This window comes from Heterodontus francisci, chromosome 2 (genome assembly GCF_036365525.1).
Source record: "Heterodontus francisci isolate sHetFra1 chromosome 2, sHetFra1.hap1, whole genome shotgun sequence".
NCBI lineage: Eukaryota > Metazoa > Chordata > Chondrichthyes > Heterodontiformes > Heterodontidae > Heterodontus > Heterodontus francisci.
The window spans coordinates 114272491-114296425 of record NC_090372.1 but is presented as its reverse complement, the minus strand read 5'-3'; the positions used below and the strand labels follow the sequence as shown (position 1 = coordinate 114296425).

The following is a 23935-nucleotide window of genomic DNA, read 5'->3' as shown; positions in this document are numbered from 1 at the left end:
CAGCTCTGTAACACAGGAGTCTGTGCTCTACGGGCTGTTCCCAGGGACGCACACCGAGACAAACATCAACTGCTGCTGGAGGACTATCAATTCGGTGAAAGACGCCCTTTGGTCTGCCCGAAACTTGCTGGTCTTCCAGCGCAAAGAGTTGTCCACCACCGAATGTTGCAGACTGGCACATTCCAAGGTCCAGGACTACGTGCTGAGGGACGCACTAAAGCTTGGGGCAGCCGCAGCAAAGGCTCAATGGGGAAAGACCACAGTGTAAGGTTCCCCCACCAAGCTGGACTGAGGGGCTGGATCCATGGGAAACCCCTCGAACTGTATCGTTAATATTCTCAATTGCTGTAAATGTAAAACTGTAATTGACATGACAATTGTGAAACGGAAGGGTTGGGAAGAAACTCATGACAGTATTGAAGGAAACTGATCTCCCTTGCAATGTTTGTATTTTTTGGTGCTGTTTGGAAACTGTTTGGCAATGTAATTTTTACAGATTTTTATGAATAAAGTATATTTTGGAAATAAAAAAAAAATCAGTGGGGATCTGTCAGTAATGTATAAGGGGATGGTGAATTTACTGAGATTTCTGTATGTGAGTTTCTCGCTGAATATTTGGGTGTGGAGAGTCAGGCATGGATCCAATTAAATGTACAGTCAAATTCACTTTCATGTAAATGATGGGATCAAATTCCTGTGTGCGAGAAAAGGAATAATTGGCAAATCCCAACTTGCCCCGTTACACGCTGAGCTAGGCAACGAGAACTTTTTACTTGTGGACGAGGCTGATGCTTCCTGGCGTATCACACGGTAGGATTCCAGCACTGATAGGAGACAAAGGGAATGCTGGATTAGAGAGAAATGACACGATAGAAGGAAACAATTCTCGTTGTAAAGCATGCGGAGTAGTTGGCTAGGAGAAATTTGCCCCATTTTAGAGGAGTGGTTTATGACTCCAGGACAGCATTGTCTATGTTCTGATGAAAGGTCACAGACCTGAAACGTTAACTCTGCTTCTCTCTCCACAGATGCTGCCTGACGTACTGAGTATTTTCGGCACTTTCTGTTTTTATTTCAGCATCGTCTATGTTCACTTGACTGCATCAAGTGGCGCGGAGTATCTAGAGTCGAAAGTTTTAGAATGCTAAGCGAAACTATTGCTTACATGATTAGATAAACGCAGCGACTTGAAACACTGGTTGCTACAATCCACTCCAATAGACAAGTAAGCGGATGGTGAATTTAGCAAGATTTCTCTTTGTGTGTCTAGCTGGATATTTGGATGTGGATAGTCAGGTATGGATGCAATTGAATATATACAGTCAAATTCACTTACATGTAAACCTAATAGCATCAAATTCCTGTGTGCGTGAAAGGAAATCATTGCTAAGTCCCAGATTGCTCCCAAGACCTGTGCCTATTATATATATGATGCAGTGCGTCTTTCGTCTCAAGCTACCTCCTTGATTCTATATCGTGTAGATGTTTCGGACTATTAAAAAATCACTAATTATGGATTCAGAATATCCAATTGAGGATCATTATCTAGCAAAAAACAAATATTTGTGAGCATTGCTATGTTTAAATATTATTTGTAAAATTATAGTGCTTACATATAAATTATGTCAACATGGCGTTCTTACATATGCGTCCGAGCATTCCCAGACCCATTCTGATCAAATAAATTTGATGATATGCATTTAGTTGGAGCTTCGATGAGTGGGACATCCGAGGGGTAGCTGCGTCATGTGCTAACATATATATTGGACTGTACCCTAAATAAGTTGGTATTATAATTTTAACTTACTTATCCAGTGGCACGCTGAGTTTGGTGAACCTGTTGCCCGAAGAAGAAGCACCAGGAAGTGAGCAGAGCAAAGCCCAGCCGGAACGGATTGGTGGGCGACTGACCAGCAACCCAGCAACTAAAAGTGCAGTGGGCTATCATAACCGATTTAATTTCGCCAGTGTCCCATGTGATTTGATTTCAGGACAAACGACTGCAACCGAATTCCCTTCGGGATCTCCTGAGGCGCATGGCCAGGAAACCACGACCGGAGCAGTTCTTTGGCTTAATGGGGAGGCGCTCATACGGTAAAGTGTAATTTTTGTCCTGTTGATAACTAAACTAGGTTGTTTGTAGGGTGTTGCCAAGTTATTACAGCTGGTTACACCACCAGCAATTGTGCAGCAGTGGCTGCCCATTCGCACTACCGCAATTTTGCTAATGTCAAGCTCAAAACTTTTGGGAATATCAAACTTTTGTTAACTGACACATAATGTAAATAAGTCAGATGTATTTATGAGGACAGAAGATGCTGGAAATACAAAGCAGGGCGATCATATCAAAAAAAAAGTTTATGTTTCATGGCGGAGACCGGGCGTGGTCTGATCTTATTTCAGATTTCCAGTATTTCTGGTTTTTACTATTGATCTACATTTTATCTTATATTTGAGATTTTACAAATTCAATCTATGACTCAAATATCTGCCATTATAATTGTGATTAATTTCTTCCAGTTCCATATGCTGCATCTGGTGTTTTAAACCACTGTTTAGTTAGTTTCTATTTAAGATTCCATGTTTTAATCTGGATTATTATTACGTTATCTCACCTGGTTGTATACTATTAATAATACTGATCCAGATGGTTTACATTAGATGTGAATACACAACAGATGAAGGCAAAAAAGCAATCAGAGTATTGTAACCACTAATGTTCACGAACACACCTTTCAGAGCTCTGGCTGCTCTTCCAGTTCAGTAGTTTACTACTGAGAAATCTCCAAAAGCTGTATTGTGCAGTCAATTAAGGGATGCAAAAACAATGCATTCAGGAAGAAAACAGATTCCCCTTCCTCTCTGTCGTGTTTTCCTATGGATGCAGATACCAGTGGTTAATGTAAACTATCAGAAGGAGTGTTGATTGTACAACTCCAGGGCGGAGCTGACACCCGGTGATGTAATTGCTGCTTGTTCTGCTTGAAAGCTGTCAAGGGATCAACAGTAGAATGTTTTGTACTGCAGTGGGAATAGAATTTCTTTTGAGCTATACATAATAAACCATAATGTATGAATCAAATAATTAAACATACCATTTTTATGTATTACCCACATGATCAATAACTTTGAAAGTAATATCACATAGGTTAAGAAAGCTCTTGCTAGTTATAATGGGTATGTTACAGAAGAAAGTCATACACACACCTAAAGGTTTGCAGAGTTAGTTATTTTGGATAATTTCTACACAATAACCAAATTTAAAACAACACAGTCAGAAGCCAGATAAGGGGTTGCTTGATCACCTTGCAAGCACAGGATAGTGTGCTGCATAGGGACAAAGAGAGAATACAAAATAACCTAAAGAATTAAAAAATACTCAGTAGTATTTAATCATTTCCCACCTAAGTGCTTAATAAGAACCTATGAGTAAAGCAGTTAAAAATAGTAAATTGCCTTAGTGTTATAATGCATATTTACAAATAGAGCTTGGGCACATTATTTATCATAACAGAATAGAAATAAAATAATTTGAAATTATCCTACAGAAGGTCTGATGGTCCACCATGCAGTGCTAACTTTTTAACTGAGGTTATATATTCAAATCCAATTTCCGTACCCTTTCCCTGCATCCTTTATATTCCCCCTTTTCAAATAATCATCCAATCTCCTTTTAAATGATATTAAAAATCTACCTCAATAGTTACATATGTTAAAGTATTCCATATTTCTAATAACCTCTGTGAAAAAAAAACTCTTCTAACCTCCTACTTTATTCTGTAGCTATGACCTTGAATTTATGCACCCTTGTTTCTGATTTGCTAATTACTGTAAACAATCTTTTACTATTTACTCTCTCAAAACTTTTTATAATTTTTGAAGTCTGCAATAGATTTCCCCTCATTCTCTTTTGTTCTACTAAAAAAGTCTAAATTTTTCAAACCTTTCTTCACAGGCTTAACCTCTGATTCCTGGTATTATTCAAATGAATCCTTTCCATGACTATAATATCCTTTCTGCAATGGGGTTTGCTGAACTGCATGTAGCACTCAAACTGTGATTTTCACAAATTCATCAGCTTCTCTTCAATTTTGTATTCAGTGCCCCCATAATCTAAAACTCGTCAGCCTTTTCAAGTCCTTTCTATCTTCACTCTCAAGTATGTGTACCTGTGACTCAGATCTCTCAATTATTCACTCTCAGTATAAATCTCACAGGTTACTGTAAATTGTAAGTAATTTGGTATCATCAGCAAACATCAATATTATTCCTCATGTGCCTTTGTTCAAATCAACAATATAACTGGAAAACAAAGGCAGTCTTGGCACAGATCCTTGGGCAACACACCTGATCATATCACACCAATCTAAAAAAACATCCTTTTCCCCTGACTCTGGTTTCTGTGCTTTAGCCATCTTCCGATCCACATGGATACATCCCCCTTAATTTTTGCAACAAATCTATTACATGGCATCTTATGAAATTGTTTCTGAAAATCTCCATATGTACTATCTGTCACATTCTCTTTATCTAGGTAGTCAATGATTTCCTTTAAAAATCCAAATAAATTAGCCAAAGCATGCCTTTTCCTACACAAATCCATAATGACTCTCCTTGATTAGCTCCTGTGTTTTTAAGTTAGTTGTGAATTAGAGATTTGATTGGCTGAAAAAGTGAGTATTAGTGTTCACTAAGTGGCCAATTAAACTCTAACAGTTGCTCTTAGAAAAATGTCTGTTGAGTGTTATAGAGCGAACCTAAGTTATACTGCTGGCTGTATGTGCCACTCTGTCCATTGGTAAGAGGACCTTTCTTCAATATGTGGTTAAATTGTAACATTAGGAGAGAGCTGGCAGGACCATTCATTCTCTACTAACATTAGAAGTATTCCAATTTAAATTCAGAAAATGCTTAGACAATTCATTGGATGGTCAATTTTTCCTTAGACTTGACTTTGTACGGAATTGTACTGCAGGTGGTGAGCTTACTTCCTGGAATAGCTTCATGTCACTTGGCTTTAATGCAGTTAAGTGTCAAGTCTTCAACTCAATTCCTGAGCTATACTAACACTTTTGAGCCAATGCATATCCTAAACTACCTTGCGTGGATGCAAAGTTGGCCCATAAAAAGACTTCCTTCTCCAGTTGAGCACAGCAGTATCACACCAGAGATCTTAATGGATGCATTCTTGAAAAATTTCAAAATGATTTACAAATTGTTATATTAAATATTTCACTGTATTTTACACGAAAGAGCTAATTCATAATTTAAACACAAAGTGCAGTTCTCTACCCCTCCCAATTTCAGCATAAACATATTAGAATAGCTATTTTAACAACAGTGATGCAGCTATATTTGATTACTCACAAAAAAGTTGTCAATTCTCAGTTCAGTAAATAAAGCTATGCATGTACACAAGCGGTCTAGTTTGACAAGAAGAGCATAGTGTTTAGTAAATTATGCTGAACCTAAAGCATTGAAACATGTCAAAACATGTCCATGAATGTCAATATTTCATGTATTTTGTATAAGTAGTTCGAGGTTTGTATAAAATATCTATCTTCTTAACCTATATTTTTATATTTGAATGATCTAGCATCTCCTCAACTTGATAAAAGTACAAACAGTGGATTTATAATTAACGTTATGTATCTATCAGGACGAATTAACCACTATTTTATTCCATTCTCCTCAAAAGCACTGATTCATACCGGGATACAGATCCTCCCATGCCCTCATTTCTTGTGTGAGTCTGGATACTGGGGGTTGACAGGTTATTTTTCAGAATAGGGTGTCACAGCTAAGTTAAATCCTCACCTAATATCAATACACATGCACTCCATTCCAGCAGAGAGCATTAGATACAAATTAGAACCATAAATTCCAACTAATTTTTCCCTTTCCTAGCTTATGGATGTTGAGGTCATTTGTATTTGTCCCATTTCTGCCAAGATTAACTAATTTAGCGTAAACCAAGATTCAGCTATCGACCTTCCTGGATGGCCACCACTTGTAAAGTGCTCTCAATTATATACAAGCATTCTTTCCAGAAATATTTGGATCTTAATGCATTTCTAGCAATGATTCAGGCTGTTAGCGGGGCTAAAGTGTGGCGAGTCGAAAAGACTTAGCAGTTGGCAGGAAAAAAGACAGAAGCGCAAGGGGAGAGCCAACTGTGTAACAGCCCCGACAAACAAATTTTTCTGCAGCACCTGTGGAAGAGCCTGTCACTCTAGAATTGGCCTTTATAGCCACTCCAGGTGCTGCTCCACAAACCACTGACCACCACCCATTGTCTCTCGAGATAAGGAGGCCAAAGAAGACCTTTCACATGTATGGTTGTACGTCTTTATATTACTTGAAACTCAATGGCCCAGATTTTGCTGCAATAATAATGGTGAGGCTATCAACACTTCCTATTATTACAGGGTAAATCTGACAGCAACCTCTGTCATCCACACATATGGAAATCCAGAAGTTACTGTCAGAGACACCCTGCTCCTCCACAGGTTGCATTGTTGCAGTCCTCACTGATAGACTCAGCACTGAAGTCACTGTAATAGCGTGAACTTGGGGTACTTACCCACTAGTCCTGCACTAAAAACAGCTGAAAAAGTTAGGGCCAGTGCATTCAATAATGAGTGAGTTTCTTAACAAGGTAATAAGTGATAATTAATGCTGAACAAACTCTCTGGTCCTGACATTTCTTTTTACTGGTGGACTCTCATTCTCTGACAGCAAAATTAATGTTGGCTATTTTAAAAAATAATTAACATTTTCTGTTTTGCTCTTTTATCTCTTTCCCTTAATCCCATCTGCATGTCCCAACCTTTATTTCACTTTCTGTACATCTTTTAATTTATTTATCCTGTTTGTTCCTTCGTGGTTTAGACTCTGCATGTCTCAGTGAGAATTCTTCAATCTGATTGGTTGAAGAGCTCACTGTTGCTTGCCCTGTTCATAGATGCCACAGGCTCCCTGTATCAGGTGCCACACTGGATCAGATGCTGGATTAGTAGAGATCTCTGCTGACAAAGCTGTGAAAAAACTCTGTGCAACTGTGCATGAAGTGAACAATAAAAGCCATTCCTTCGCCACTGAGAGCAAAATTCGAGCCATTAAAATGTGAAAGCACATGAAAGATATATCTGCTATTGCTGATGTACAAAATGGGAACTTAAAATATCTAAGCACTAGTCATTGTTATTTTATTAATTTTAATACTCTTTTTGTGTAATTTCTTGTTGTATTTAGCCGGATTACCCATATTCAAATGTGTTTATTTTTTCCACAGAGAAATGAGGCCAATGAAAAACATTGAAATATGGCCTTGGGAGAAAAAATTTCCAGCTGGAGTGCAAAATAATAAAAAAAAGTTTCTTTTACATTAGTTAAAATTTGCTCTCCAACTTTCAGTAATAATCTATGGAGATCTTTGTTAAGTAATTTTCAATTAAGAGGAAGCACAGATAGATTAATTCTAGGATAATGAATGTAATTGGTGAAAGGGAATAATGAGTAAGGTACACTTGAAATCATTCACTCGTTATTTAAAACCATTAATCAGAGATGCATTAAACAGATCTTGCTACCTTTATTTGGAGATATAAAGGCAGCAATAGCCATTCTGAAGAGTCAGTAATTCAATCAGGAACAATATTTCTTATTTCAGAAAGGTTTGTTGGAAAAATAAGTTTTTGTTGTTTTTCCTTCCTTTTCAGAAAACAAGCCACTGACTCGAAAAAGTAAGTTTTGAAAAGCTAATGGCTAATAACTGATAAAAACCAAAACATAAACCTGCTAAAAAGATATATTGATTTAATTGTAATTTAATGGGTTGGATTCAGCATTAAAGGCTTATATTTCTTATATTTATTGTATAAACAATTTGAACAATATGCTTCAGAAAGACTTTAATTTGTGATGCCGTATATCTGATCTTTGAAGATGATGCTGAAAGGTCCAAACAGGTCTGTGCAGAATTAAAATAACCCAAGGGATAGAATGCTAAAGCTCGTGTTTAAGCGTAATGTGTGATCAGATCTCAAAATTGGCTAAGGCAAGGATTAATTAATAAAGCAACACTCAATGCTTGTTTTTAGGCTTATTTCTATTTAGAAAAACAGTCAATCCTTTGCAGGTTGTCCCAACAACTACAATGCACACAAAATTGAGAAAATCTGCAAACTTATTGACTTCCAATTGCTTGAGTTGCTGGTTTCAGTAGACAGATACTTATAATTGCTGTAGTCTTAAAAGGAAATACTATTGACACAAGCTCAGAATTGGCAAAACAGGTCTTTATTTCACTCTTATGAAGATGGGGACTTCTTGGTATAATACATAATCTAAATGAGACTACTAGGTAGTTTTGTTATAATCAGATTTGTAATATCTGCATTCCAATAGTTCTACTAGTCATACAACAGACCTTATGCCTTATAGTGGAATAAACTACTGTATTCAGTTTGATCTTTTAGTTATAATCTTTATGGGCATCAAGCTCATTTGAGTACATCAATGATTGTTTTCCATTCGAGCTTACCTTAGTATTACAGAGTCTATATTGTTGTTTTAATGAACATTTTTTTTTAATTTATGGGCATCAGCTTCTTTAGAAGTAATGGGATGATCCACTAAATTCACTAAGCTATCCAATCTTTGCTAATTGTAAGCATATTTTCAGTTTATACTGTTAATATGCACTGAGACCACTCAATTTAATTCAGAGTCCTTAACAGCTTCAAATTTCAGCACCATGTTTTTAAATTAAAAAATAAGTTTCCCACTGGTGATGGGATGGTTGCCTGTATGTTTTCATGAAAATGGAACATCTAAAGTTCACACCTATTATTGCAATAAATAAGTCATTTTTGTAAATGCAGAAATGCCAAGAGCATGCTTTCCCTGGTGTGGTAGTGTGCTAATGGTATGGATTTTAGGAACATAGGACAAGATGGACAAAGACTAGAAGGCTCATCAAGCCTATCCCAAATAGTCATGATACAAATAAGCATAATAATTTCCTGTGTACCCTCCCACTACAAATATGTAATCCTCTGGAAAAGGCAAAAGAGCAGATAAAAAACAAACACGAGGCCATTTCAAGGAAAGATCTGGAATATTCAGAACGTGTTCCAGGACATCAGTCACCATGAGGTGCCTACCCAATGTCCCCCTTGCCATTTGCATGCAGTGGGCTGAATTTTATCAGCCCCTCAACGCCATGGGTCGCGGCAGGGAGGCCCGTAAAATTCAACAGGGAGAGGCCCACCTCAACCCCTGACGTCAAGGGCCCGCTGCTTATTACCGGTGGCAGGGGGACCTTGGTGCGGCCGCGCCCTCCGCCACCAAATGGCGGGGCCTTCATCTAAATTTTTAAATGAAGAATAATGAGAGGTTAATTGACCTACCTGCAGGCGGTGGCTGTCCCATGCTGATTTTACTGCTGCCGAACTTAGCTCGCGCACCTTCGGATCTCCGTATGGAGAACCTGATGAGGAGGGAGGAGGAATAAAAATTTCAGGTCAGGAGGGATGGGGGAGCAGGGAAATAATTTTAATTGACTGTGGGGATGGTGGGAACGGGTCAAAGGGCAAATGTTAGAAGGTTGGGGGGAAAAAGTTCGGGTAAAGTAAGTTTTGTCAATAAGTGGCAGCCCTCTCCCAGAGGCATTTACCGGCCCTCCCGCCACGAAACCTGACATCGGGGGGTTGGTAAAATCCAGCTCAGTCTGTCTGCACAGATGCAGTCTTGTCCCTTTGTCATTTTAAAAACCTCAATTAAATCTCTCCAATGCCTACATTTTTATCAGCTAAAGAAAACTTGGTTTTCTAAGCCTATCCTGATAACTAGGGCTTTTAAACTAAGGATAATTCTAACAGCCTACTTTTGGACATTTTTTCAGGGCCTCTTACCACATTAAAACCTTGCGTTCGGTTTATTTACACTTATTCTGAAATGCTACGCATATTTTCTGATTTGAAAGAATGAATGTGCGTTTTATATATAGTGTACATGTATGGGTCTGGTGGAGACAGGAAGGTATATCGGGGTATAAAGCTGAGAGGTAAATATGTTATAATAATAAATATGTTATAATCTCAGTACACGTGGGGTTCAGATTCATTACACTAATAGAATCATATGGTATTCTAGACAGAGGTCCGCATTTAAAAAGATCAAAAATTAAGTTATTTATGGATACATAAGATACAATAGATATTGGGTATATTTTAAAATGCCAGGGTAAACAAATGCTGCATGTTAGAAAAGTTATTGCCACTAATGATGCAATTCAGCAATTGCAATCAAAGTAAAATCAGAACTCCCAATTCTATTTCCATATAATTTAGTATTTGACATTCACTCAAGCAAATTATTGTTTCCATTTCTCACTAAATTATTACTTGTCTAGGCAATGAAAATAAAATATATTGTCACTAAAAAAAGATTGTTTTATGATAACTACATGGTAAGATCAATAATATATTTAGAAGATGGCTTTTCTGTACTTTTTTTTGTTTTATAGGACATAAGTTAGAGAGTTTTGTTGGACTCATGGGCAAACGGTCTTCAGCTGATGGTAAGTAAAAGGTGACAAAAATAAATAGATCTAATTACTATATTAAATAATTTCCTATAAAATACACTTTCACTATTTTTTCATCTGATCACTGCAGTTTGACCAACTAAATATTTTTTCTTCTACAGAATCCCCTTCTGAGTGGAAGACAGAACAAGCCTTTGTCCAAAGACGTTAATAAAACATTAAAGAATTATATTGAATGATTGCCATTTATTTTAATTTGCTAGCGGAAGTGTCTATAGTATTGTATCCCTCACTGGTATGAGTTGATTGTTAAAACAAATAGCTGTTATGTCTTCCCCCAACAGAAGTTATTCTATTTTATTGCCGTATTTACAAATATTCAAAGTGCATTGAATATTGAGACAGTACCACATATTATTCAAAAGTGTAATAAACAGATTTTGATAACATGCAACTGTGTCAGTGGTAATTGGGGAAATAAATGGTCTCATAATTGATGTACTATAATTTTGTACTCTCTGTAATGAAATAGTCATTATTCATAATATTATGTTCAATAGTATGAACAGTGGAAATCACAGTTAATATATTATTAGAATTTGTATTTTAATGTGCCTCATTGTTTCATAAATAATAAATGTATTGTAATTAATGCAACAAAATATATTGGTATCATTACAGCACATCTTTAAGAAAGCTTGGCGGCATTGTATAACTAATAGATCAAAAAGGCATTTCTCTACATTCCACTGACTACTACAGTGAGAACATTTTCAGCCTTTGAAGAACCAGACCTATGTTATGACTAAGGAGATGGTATTCATTGTTTAAACAATTAGGGAACTAACATGGTCTTTCAACCATCAGACTCATCTTCCGCTAATGCTCGTGATAATTTTCATTTTTTCTAAATCAAAAGGGCCCGGGCTTAATGATCAATAGTACAAAAAGACTTGGTGAAGCACTGATGTACTAATAGCCATCATATTTATTTCACACTTTAGATATTTAATATAGCTTATTAAAACACAGGCGGCACAGTGGCGCAGTGGTTAGCACCGCAGCCTCACAGTTCCAGCGACCCGGGTTCAATTCTGGGTACTGCCTGTGTGGAGTTTGCAAGTTCTCCTTGTGTCTGCGTGGGTTTCCTCCGGGTGCTCCGGTTTCCTCCCACATGCCAAAGACTTGCAGGTTGATAGGTAAATTGGCCATTATAAATTGCCCCTAGTATAGGTAGGTGGTAGGGAAATATAGGGACAGGTGGGGATGTGGTAGGAATATGGGATTAGTGTAGGATTAGTATAAATGGGTGGTTGATGGTCGGCACAGACCCGGTGGGCCGAAGGGCCTGTTTCAGTGCTGTATCTCTAAACTAAACTAAACAACAACTTATATCTATAATAGCACCTTAAAAATCCCAAGGTGCTTCAGAATAAGTCATAATATAAATAGATGCTAAGCTAGGAAGAAAGATTTAGGAAGGGTGACCGTAGACTTCATTGAAGAGATGGGTTTTGAAGAGGTCTTTAATGGTGGCAAGGAGGGTGCAGATTCAGAAAGGTTTAAAGAATCTCTCACCAATGGTGAGTTGAAGGGAGTGCGATGCATAGAAGGCATCAGTCAGAGCAATGGAGAATTCAGGTGAGTATATAGGATCGGAGGAGATTGTGGATATATGGCAGAACAAGGACGTGGTGAAATTTAAAACTGCCAGCAAGCACTCTCCAGTTAGGTAGAACATCAACTAGATAAGAGAAAGGCTTCTTTTATTCTGCCATAGAAGACAGATAACAGGAAGCATGTATTGAAGAAATAAACAAATATGATAATTAGCCAGATATGTACGTATTTACTACCATGTTGCCCCTTCATTATTCTCCAATAGAACTGCTACTTATTAATACCATGGCTACCTCTTGTGCTTAAAACTCTTTTCACATGTAACCCTAAGCTCTTACTCCTACTTGTTGCTACTACATTGCCAGGAGGTTGTGAAGTTGTGGAGCTGTACTGATGAAGGATTAAGGTGGCATTTGTCTTGGTGATATATATTGTAGAACGAAAGCAGGCAGGAAATTTGAGAAAATAAAGCACTAGAGGTAAGATACATTGCTTGGATCAGAGAAGGCTTGGCAGTGGTGTATGCCAGTGTCAGTGCAGGGTCTATTGTTGTTCCAAGTGTATATAAATGATTTGAGCTTTGATGTACGGAGCATAATATTGAACTTTGCTGATGACACAAAAAACAGGACATTTGGCAAACATTAAAAAGCACTTTAAAAGGACTCAGACAGGTCAGTGAATGAGCAGAATGCATTTTAAAACAGGAATGGCAGAATATACTCAGTGGAGAGACACTGAAAGGTGTGGAGCAAAAGAGTTTAGATATGGACTTGTAGTTGAAAATGAAATAATTCCCTTAAGTGTAAGTTCAGGTAGAATGACTTATTAAAAAGACCAATACTATTTTGGGTTTCTATATGTAGGGGCAAAGAGTATAAAAGCAAAAAGGTAATGATAAATCTGTACAAGGCAGTGGTTTGGCCACACCTACAGAACTATGTGTAGCTTTGGAAAGACAACGAAGCCATAAAGGGTGTACATATTGAAACACCAGGATGATGACAGGGATGAGATATGTGAGGAAGTACTTGAGGTACTGGGGTAAATTTTTACAGGCAAGGCGAACTGGGTTTGGATGGTGTTACAATCAGGTGAGGAGAGGTCCAAAGGCTCCCCTCTTGTCCCTCTCCTTGTTTGACTGCAATAGGGTTTATCCCTTTTAAACAGTGGATGTGTTTACCAATTCAGTGAGTGTTTAACCCTTTATGTGCTATAATCATAAAAGAACCAATCAGACAGGTTTTCGTGAGTTTAAACAAGAAAGAGGTTAATTTAAAATCTAAACCCAATCTAAGTAAAATAAAAAAACTATGCTCCAACTGTCCCACTCACACACACACACAAGAATCACACACACACAGATAGGTTACACAGTGATGAAGAATAGTTTGGTTGGATTAGATTCCAGAACAAATAAAAATAATATCATCTGTAGGGTCTGGTAATTCAGTTGTCTTCTGGAAGAATTCGTGGTTCTGCAGTTTCTGGTTGGTAGAAGTGCACTTGCAGCTGATCCACCTGGTTCAGGGTTCTCTTAGAGACAGTGATGGAGATGGCTTTCTCTCTGGAGTCTCTGCCTGTGGTGATGAAAGCCTGGGATGTTCCACAGTCACAGACAGATTTCAAAAACTTGCAATGTTATCTGGAGAGAGAGAGAGAGAGACAGCCCCCCTGGGGTTTTGCACTGGTTAGCTCTCAAAGCTTGTCTGCTGTGTGTAACAAAAAACTCCAAGTTCACAAAGACTGGGGAGACTGTCACATGGTTCTCAGTACCTTTTCTTTTTATAATGAGGTCCAAAGTCTATGAATCCCAAATCTCTCTCAGGTTGTATTGTTTCAATGTTTACCCCCTGGAGGTACGTCTTCACTAGTGAATGCTCCAAGATGGCTTTGAATGTCCTGATAACGAGGATGTTACTGGATAATTTACTCAACTGTTCAAGCCATTGTCCTGGATGGGAGCTTTTTAGACATGCGTCTCCACTTTGATGTCCTGGAATGTGAGGTATTTCAATGCAAATTGTGGTGGCCATCTTAGCTGCCAGTTTTTTAAAAGTTAAATGTAGGATCCCAGCTTTCTTTTTAAATGTTCAATGTAGTTTTCCTACCAATGAGCTAAAAATCTTCATTCAGCATAGCATGTTTTCTTGACAATGGGTGAGGGATGGGATCCTACTTCATCCCACCCATTTTTGGGTTTCACTTGGGTGAGTTCAGAGGTGAGTAGGGAACCCCGTACAGCTGTCAGATAAGTCATTTAAATATTATAAGAAGTAAATACTTTTTAAACACTGCATTCTGGCTTTAAATGCTAGTGCACGGTTCCACAAACTATCTGCATCTTACCTTGGTGTAAGAGGCAAGAGCACAGCGTGGAGTGATTGTTTACTGAAATTGACCTGCTGAGAAGAAGATCGACACCATCCAGGATAAAGCAGCGCGCTTGATTGGCACCCCATCCACCACTTTCTACATTCACTCCCTCCACCACCGACGCACAGTGGCAGCAGTATGTACCATCTACAAGGTGCCCTGCAGCAACTCACCAAAGCTCCTTCGACATCACCTTCCAAAGCCGAAGGAAGGACAAGGGCACAGATACATGAGAACAACACCAAGTTCCCCTCCAAGCCACACACCACCCTGACTTAGAACTACATCACCGTTCCTTCACTGTTGCTGAGTCAAAATCCTGGAAAACCCTCCCTAACAGCACTGTGGATTCACCTACACCACACGGACTGCAACGGTTCAAAAAGGCAGCTCACCACCACCTTCTCAAGGGAAAATAGGGATGGGCAATAAATGCTGGTCTAGCCAGCAACGCACACATCCCATGAAAGAATATTAAAAAAACTTGAAACACTGAAATTGGCAAGTTTGTGCTTAACCACAGTGAAAGGCTTGTGCTTACAGGATTTCATCTGTCAGGCAAAAATCACGAGTTCCACACTCAATTGCTATTCCTGCAGTTACTTTCAAGTGGCTTGCAGCATACTCACCTATATCTCAAATTTTTTGCTGTCACCATTCACAGCAGCATAGGAGTAACTTATACAGTAGTAGCCTGGACATCTGAGGGGGAGGATCAGCTGCACCATTTGGAACAATAAGGGCAGGTGGCACACGAGCAACAACAATAAGGGCAACTGCAGCACCAGCAGCAACAACAAGGGCAGCAGCTGCATCAACACCAGCTGCCTTCTCCTCAGCCACATGCCGCTCCACAGGGCAGAGGGGATGAACACAATGATCCAGCCTGAAGGAGGCGAGACCCCCAACAGAGGGTCTACAGGCAGAGGATTAGCTCTCTTGATATGTCTGAGCACCAGTGCCTCAGGAGGCTCAGGTTTTCAAGGCAGGTCGTGTTATAATTGGCTTGTGTAGATAGGAAGGAAGGACAATATTTGTGAAGGGTGACCGTGAGGCATGGGTGTGAGATGGCAATAGGGTGAGAGTGAGTGTTGGCTGATCAGATGGGGATGTGAGGTGCCTGGGGAAAGCGGAATGAGTGCAGCTGCATGATGTGCTGTCTTGAGGACTGCTGTGCAGGAGAATGCTGGGTAAGTCAGAGTGTAGGGCTTGGCACCTGAAAGTGTTATGCCACTCAACTGTCATGCCCTCTGAGGTCCTGGATCCTCCTAATGCACTCTCTCCAGGTTGGAAGGACGACACTTCTGCTGCTGGCTTCCTTGGCCACTTCCATCCAGGCCTGCTTGGTTGGATAGTCTGCCCTATTCCTCCCTTCCTTGGGAACGTTCACCTCCTGCAGCCCCTAAGATCCCTTCGGAGGACCTCCAGGTAAGAGTGAGAGTCCCAGGGGGTGACCTTCCCAGGTCACCTCTCCATTCCTGTGGTTGCTGCAGGTGAGCTTTTCTAACCCATGTTGGGATCCCTCTAATTAGAAATCCTTCCTTTGACAGATCCGGCATATGATCCGTCCTCCCTGATTGGCCAGGGAACCCGAAGGTGGGATGCTAATGCGGTGGCTCAGTTAAAGGGCTGGAGATTCCAATGGTTCCCGACCCTATCCACTGAGACTGTTTCCAGGAGAGTAGAGAAGACTAAGAATAGATTGAATGATTGTTACTAAATTATGAAGGACTTTGAGATAGTGGATAGTAAAAATCTATTTCCTGTGGTTGGAGAGTTAGTGGGTATGTAATTTTAAAATGTTATAAAGAGAGTGTGGAACATGGTAAGGAGAAATTTCTTTATACAGAGAGTTGGCTGAGCATAGAATGTTTTAGCAGAGGGATTGGCTGATGTGGAAGTCATTGCATCTTTTAACGAATGAGTAGATAAGCATTTGAAGCACAGAAAGAGGCAGGCCAATGAGGAAAGTGCAGGGCAGTAGATTTATTTTGGATTGCTCTAGCAAAAAGCTGACTCAGGCACAATGGGCTAAGTGGCCTCCTTCTGTATTTCAAACATCAATAGCTGTAATTTCCCATCTACTGTTGTATATTTGTCAGAAGATCATTGGCCCCTCCCAGAAAAAAGCAGTGTAAATGGCTAAAAAGAACTATGCTGTTTCTCCAGGGTTTCCACAGAAGTTATGGATGATTGGGAGAGCCCTGTGTGATTTCTCTGGTCCTACCCCCACCATGCTGCAGCGGTTCTGAGGAAAAGGCACTGATGTGACTGACAGTGCATCAGTTAGTGTCTGTAACGGAAGCAGTGACTCACTTTACTTGGGTAGGAAGGTTTTACTAGCTTTTCAATATTGTAAATCAAGTATAATTAATTTACAACTTTGTTGCATTCAATACAGTGCAAACAACACAATGATCACGTCCTTGAGGTTAAGAAGTATACATCCAGTTGTTGATTTGGTTAAACTTCCAAACTCATTAGGATTATTAAAATCTTTAAAAGACCGCCACGATCCAATCATACATAAAGGTCATAACCATTTTATTGAAATTAAAGGGTTAAATAAATCAGTTACAAGTAATGTTCAGTAACTGTTCACAACTATTTTGTCGGTATTTGGATCACAATGGCAGATCTAATTCATTATATTTTGTTCATTAAGTAAATATCATCATCCAGATAATCCATGGACCATGGATTTAACATTGTGCAGGTATTAGAAAAATACAGATGTTTTGAAGGATTCCAAATCAAATTCAGTCAAAGACTTAACATACTTAATAAATAATGAAGATAAAACATATTTAATATTAGACATGCTCCATTGGAAAAACAATTTCTATTCTTTACCATGTTAAGAATTATTGTGAAAATTCAAGTACCAGTTAGAGCAAATGCTCTCTATTTATTTCTGTATATTAAGTTTTAAATCATATTACTTGTGGGCATTGTCCTTGCCTGCAATCATGTATGTAATAATTTATTGCAGTGGATGCTAGTAAAACATGTTGACTCATAATTTATGAATATTTTGGAGTGAAAAGGTTTAAAAAAACTAGGTTTATTTTTGAGAGCTCACTTTACTATCCATGTGCAACACAGCTTTTATGGAATTGCTGTTTACAGTAAACGTTTTGATATTTTTTGTGCCCATATAAATGAGGGATGTCAGCTCTGACATTATTTTGAACCCAGCCATGAGAGCATCAGTTCTATGATGGCAGTAAGAGCCCTTTATGAAAAAAAAGACTTGCATTTATATAGTGCTTTTCACGACCACCAGACATCTCAAAGCGCTTTACAGTCAATGAAGTACTTCAGAAGTGTAGTCACTGTTGTGATGTGGGAAATGTGGCAGCTAACTTGTGCGCAGCAAACTCCCACAAACAGCAATGTGATGATCAGATAATCTGTTTCCGTGACCGAGGGACAAATATTGGGCAGGACACTGAGGATCACTCCTCTGCTCTTCTTTGAAATAGTGCCATGGAATTTTTTACATCCACCTGATCAGGCAGATGGGGCCTTGGTTTAATGTCTCATCCAAAAAAAGGAATTTCAATCTCAAAATTGACTGCATTTTAGTAGAATTTGGCATTACATTGACACTGTTACTCAGAGGCCAAAAGTGTGGAAGACATTGCAGGGCAAATAAAACAGGTTTTAGTGTCTTTGACTAAGGCTACTTTGTTACTATAGGCCAGGTGCAAACCAGATTGTAGGAGTTAAAAAGAGCATATCTTTGGTTTAGGTGAGCAGGGAGCTGGATGGCAACACATTTTTTTTCAAGTAAATTGGAAAGGAAAAATAGTTTAGATATAGGCTGGTAGTTGGGGATAAACTGTGTTGAACAGAGTACTTTGAGAAAGGTTTCAGTGAAGGAAACCATTTATAATGTTAGCATGGATTGAGGCAGTTAGAGGTAGTTGAGTATTCAAAAATTTGATGAGAAGGAGATCAAAGGAAGGAGCAGATGGATCTCATGGATGAAATAAGCCTGCTGAGGGGCAAGTTGGCTGATAATTTGTACTGTAACACAAGAGGCAGCACTGGGATGAGTAAGAGGCTGGGAAGAGAAGGTGATAAAGGAGGAGACAGCAGCTGAAGATGGCAATAAATGTTAAATTTCAGAAAGCTTGTAGTGGAAGGATAATACTGGAGCCTATCTTTACTCAGTTTCACATTTATTGTGCAGAGTAAAAGGATTACAAACATGTAGCTCCTCACTCAAACCCTCCACCAGTCTCAGTAAAGTCTCCTGATAAGTGCCCAAGTAAGACCCCAATTAACACCCCCCACCTGTATTTAATTAAACAATTGATACACAACTAACAATGCAAATTGGCTTGATTTTTAAAAACAAAGAAGTCCATAAGCTGCTTGCACTTGGTGTTGAAGTTATGGAGAGAAGAGTAGGTGTAGGGAGTTAGAGGAGGCTGTTTGTCATTGTAAAATAAAGTCTGGGATCGTTGCTTTGGAGACTGTGACATGGAAATTTCCTATAGATAGTAAGACCTAGGTAGTGGATAATCAGGCTGGTTGTGTTCTGGATATGCTCAAAATTATGATCTTTAGATTTGAGGTTGTGGAAATGGGAACTGTATCGGAAAGGATGCTAGAAGGGGCGAGACACCCGAGGAGACTTGCAGAGTATGAGGGCATCAAAGGTAGAGCTAATAGAGCTGCTGATAGCAGGAGTATTGTAGAGGGTGGAGGGTCAGGGGAGAGGGATTTGCGAGTCTAATGGAACATTGAAAGGTTTTTTTCCAGGGATGGAGAGAATGAAAAATTGATAGTTTCTGTACAGTCAATAGGCTTGTAAAAGTGGCAGAGACATAGCAGGCAACTTAGGACCAGATCCAGCTGGAGAAAACAAATTAGCATTGGAAGAGATAGAGGAATAAATAAATTGATGCGACTTACTAGTTAATGAGTGGCTCTGTACTTGAGACTCACTAAAGATGGAAAGCAACTCTTTCTAGGCTAGTTGATGAGTAAAAATTTCCAACCGTGCTCTCACCTGTTTTATGTTGTTATTGTCAATATACATGCAGCACACAGCATCTCTTTTCTCCCAGATGCTAACCATGTATTATTCTGAATGACTTGCATCTCTGGGCACAGCTGTAGACCTCTCAGTCCATGGGCTGAGATTGGGACCTTCTGGCTACTGATCTCTATGATATGCTAAATAGTGCTGTATGTCTCAAAACAGTTTTTTTGGAGTTGGTGGGAAGTGGGGGAGATTCTGAAAAAAGTTGTTTTCATAAGAAATAGGAGCAGGAGTAGGCCATTTGGCCCCTCAAACCTGCCCTGCCATCCAATAAGATCATGGCTGATCTGTCCCAGACCTCAACTCCTCTTTTGTGCCAACTCCTCATAGCCCTCAACTCCCCTATATTTCAAAAATATATCTACCTCCTCTTTAAATACTCTCAGTGACCTAGCCTCCACAACTCTCTAGGATAGAGAATTCCAGACATTCACTACCCTTTGAGAGAAGAAATTCGTTCACATCTCAGTTTTAAATGAGTGCCCCTTATTCTGTAACTTTGTCCCCTAGTTCGAAATTCTCCACAAGTGAAAACATCTTCTCAACATCGACCCTGTCGAGCCCCCTCAGAATCTTGCATATTTCAATAAGATCATCACTCATTCTTCTAAACTCTAATGAATAAAGGCCAAACCTGTTTAGCCATTGTTGATAAGTCAACCCCTTCATCCCAGGAATCAGCCTAGTGGATCTCCTTTGAACTGCCTCCAATTTCAGTATATCCTTTCTTAAATACAGGGACCAAAACTACACAGTACTCCAGGTGCAGCCTCACCAACACCTTGTACAGTTGTAACAAGACTTCCCTATTTTTAAACTCCAACCCCCTAGCAATAAAGGCCAAAATTCCATTTTCCTTCTTAATTACTTGCTGCACCTGCATGTTAACTTTTTTGTGTTTCATGCACAAGAAGACCCAGATCCCTCTGTGCTGCACTTTTTTGAAGTCTTTCTCCATTGAAATAATAGTCTGCCTTTTGATTCTTCCTACCAAAGTGCATGACCTCACACTTTCCTACATTACACTCCATCTGCCAAATTTTTGCCCACTCACTCAACCTATCTATATCCCCTTGCAGATTCCTTATGTCCTCATCACAACATGCCCTCCCACCTATTTTTGTATCTTCAGCAAATTTGGATATATTACACTTTGCCCCTCCTCCAAATCATTAATATAGATAGTGAATAATCTTTGTGGCACTCCACTAGTTACGTATTTCCAATCTGAAAAAGACCTATTAATGCTGACTTTCTGTCTTCTGTGAGTTAACCAAAGTTTCGCATTTCTTTATTGTTTTTAGCCAGCCCCTGGCCCCTGCAGTTCTGAGAATTGGTGAGGGCCTGAGGGAACGCCATAGTGATAGGTTATTGGATGCCTATGTGCTACAGTACCCATTGAGTAGAATCTACAGTAAATAGGTGGAATGCCAGGGAATGTCCTCTCTCATCCCAGTAAAATAATGAGGCTGGGCCAGTAAAACACTTTATAGGGAAGCACCAGGAAATTCTGGGCAACTCAGTGGGGTGGCGATCTGATGTAATATCCCTATGTCCTTTTTACTTTTGCTTTTGTCTGAGGAGAGGAAAAGCTCCTATTGGTTCCATGCAACATAAGTGCTTACATGTGCTTAGGGCTCCATCTGCTGTTTTAATTAGGCTTGGAAATGCCCATGGCATGAAAATTACAAATATGTATGAGGTTTAAGATAAATGTACAAGTTTCTCTTCTAATCTTACAACTCAAATCAGAGACTTGTCATTTCTTACATTTTATTTTGCAAAAAACTCAATATATTTTATCTACATATAGCATATAAATGTAAACATTATTGTTGACGGTATGACTGGATGAACATCTAACATATATGTGTGAGATTTCTTTGTCAACTAAGTGAATGCAAGCTTTAACTCCTCCATTTTAAATCAGTGATATCCTCACTGAAATAACAAATGAATATCATACAAATGTATTAAGTGTTGGTTCACTAATACCTCTCCATCTCCAACCTTCCTTTCCTCTCCCAAGTCCTTGGCCACAAAATTGGGCTCCAGAGGGCCCATAGTTTTGACACTACAGCTTGGTACCAAAATGACATCTGCACTCTGTGCGCACATATCCAGCATGGCCTGTACCAAGCGCCATCTTGGTGAGGGTGTTAGCATGGGCATTAGGAATTAGGCAGATTGTGACATTAGTCAGCGCATAACACTGGTTTGACGCCAGCACTTCCATTTTTGACCTCGCCACTCCAGCTAACGCCCTCTCTTAAACATGCACGGCTGAATATGTGTTCAGCAGCAGGCAGGACACCCACCAGTGCCTGTTGATTAATTTCCACCAGAGGCTGGCTGCTGGGTGGCAAGGGCTTTCTGCTTAACACCTGGCTCATGCCTCTGTTTTGCAACCCAACCATACGTGGCCATCATACATACAATGAGAACTATGTCGCTACATGAAACATCATAGAGCAGATTATTGGCATGCTAAAGCAAAGGTTCTGCTGCCTCACTCACTGTGGAGGGGCCCTGCAGTACTTGCCAGTGTGTCTGTCCCAATTTGTGATGGTCTGCTATATCCTTCATAAGCTGCCTATCATGAGGGCACAGCCCTTGCCATAAGAGATATGGAAAATAGCTCAGGAGCAGGAGTTGGAGCAGGAGAAGAAGGAGGAGGTGCAAGAGGAGGAGCAGGAAGTAGGGAAGAGGCAACCAACACATCCCCCTTTGGCCGGGCTGTCCGTGATCACTTATTCGACCACGGTTGTACTGAACATAACCACAAATCCCCATTCTACAGCAGTCCCACACCTTACCATCCCACTGTTACAGACCATCCTCTTGGTCACAATGATAAAATAAAAACCGCCACAAAAGAACCATTCCAAACCAACTTTATTTAACAAACCATCCATTATTCCATACAAAAGTCAATTAATCACCCTTCTACATTCCGTACTGCCTATCTTGTAGGTGCCTTTGCCTGGCCTAGTGCAGCCCCTTTGCGGTTCTACCCCCATGGCTGCAGTATGGCTGGTGGAAGGTTGCTGACTTTCAGTGAGCAGGGCAAACTGCAGATGACCTTGCAGGATGACCTCATGCAGCTCTGGCATTAGCCTGGCCCCCTGAATTACTAGGTCAGTGACATTACTACTACATCACCATCTTCCCCTGGTTGGTAGATGAATCCTGTCATGTGCCACTCCCCCAGGGAGGCATCCCAGCAATCCTAGTAATTTGCTGGAGCACAGATTGCTGAACTGCTGTGAGATCTGAAAGCCGCTTTGAGCATTGGTATCCACATCCATGATGGCAGCAGACTCACCCTGCATGGCACCAACCTTAGATTCCATGACCTCGGCCTAAGCTTCCACTGCAGCACTCAGATGTTGGTTGGCTTCTACTTGTGCTGCAGTGGAAGCTGAGACATCAGCCATCAGACACTGCATCATGATTTGTTCTGCAAGTGCTCTCATAGAGTTTTTGAACTATTTTCCAATTATTTTTGCAACTATTCTGACTATTCCAACTCAGTCCTGGTTGGCCTCCCACATTCTACCCTCTGTAAACCTGTGATCATCCAAAATCCTTACTCACACTAAGTCCTGTTCACCTATCATTTCTGTGCTCACTTACCTACATTGGCTCTAGGTCCAGCAACGCCTTGATTTTAAAATTCTCATCCTTGCCCCTCCCTATCTCTTTTCCAGCCCTACAACACTCTGAGATTGCCATACTCATCCAATTCTGGTGTTTTGTACATCCCTGATTTTCATTGCCTCACTATTGGTGGCTGAGCTGTCTAGTTTTTGAGCTCTAGAATTTTCTTCCTAATCCTCTCCTCCTCTTTACCTGTCTCTCCTCCTGTAAGTCATTCCTTAAAAGCAACCTCTTTGAACAAGCTTTTGTCCACCTATCCTAATATCTCAGGGTCAAACTTTGTTTGATATCGCTCCTGTAAAGTACCTTGGGATATTTCACTACATTAAAGGCACTATATAAATGCAAGATGCTGTTGTTGCTGTAATATTACCAACAGACCAATTTCTAGACTACACCAAACATGTTAACTCACTTTATTTTCTGAAAATGTTGTCTCATATCCCAAGGGTCAGTAATCTCTACACTAACTGACTTGCAGAAAGTGGCAGTCTAGGTTACTTTGAATGTCATTAATGTCAGTTCACATATTCTGATTTTGATTTGACACCGAGGTAAATGTTTAGTGCTAGCAAACAATCTCAATCAATTATTGAGAGGTGGATCCAGATAACTACAGCCAAACCATATTTTCTGAAGTTCCAAACAAAATATATTGGATTACTATTCTA

The 23935-nt window shown here is 39.7% G+C and overlaps 1 protein-coding gene across 3 annotated transcripts in view; it reads left to right on the top strand.

Moving 5' to 3' along the window:
* Nucleotides 1-11134, top strand: part of LOC137346308 (protachykinin-like) — a 38565-nt gene extending 27431 nt beyond the window's left edge. For all 3 annotated transcript variants that reach the window (XM_068009815.1, XM_068009800.1, XM_068009808.1), the window contains 4 exons: nt 1992-2094; nt 7722-7745; nt 10532-10585; nt 10714-11134. In XM_068009815.1, coding sequence (XP_067865916.1) covers nt 1992-2094; nt 7722-7745; nt 10532-10585; nt 10714-10763 — 231 coding nt within the window. In that variant the 3' untranslated portion in view covers nt 10764-11134. The remainder of the gene's footprint in view (nt 1-1991; nt 2095-7721; nt 7746-10531; nt 10586-10713) is intronic.
* Nucleotides 11135-23935: the final 12801 nt, after the last annotated feature.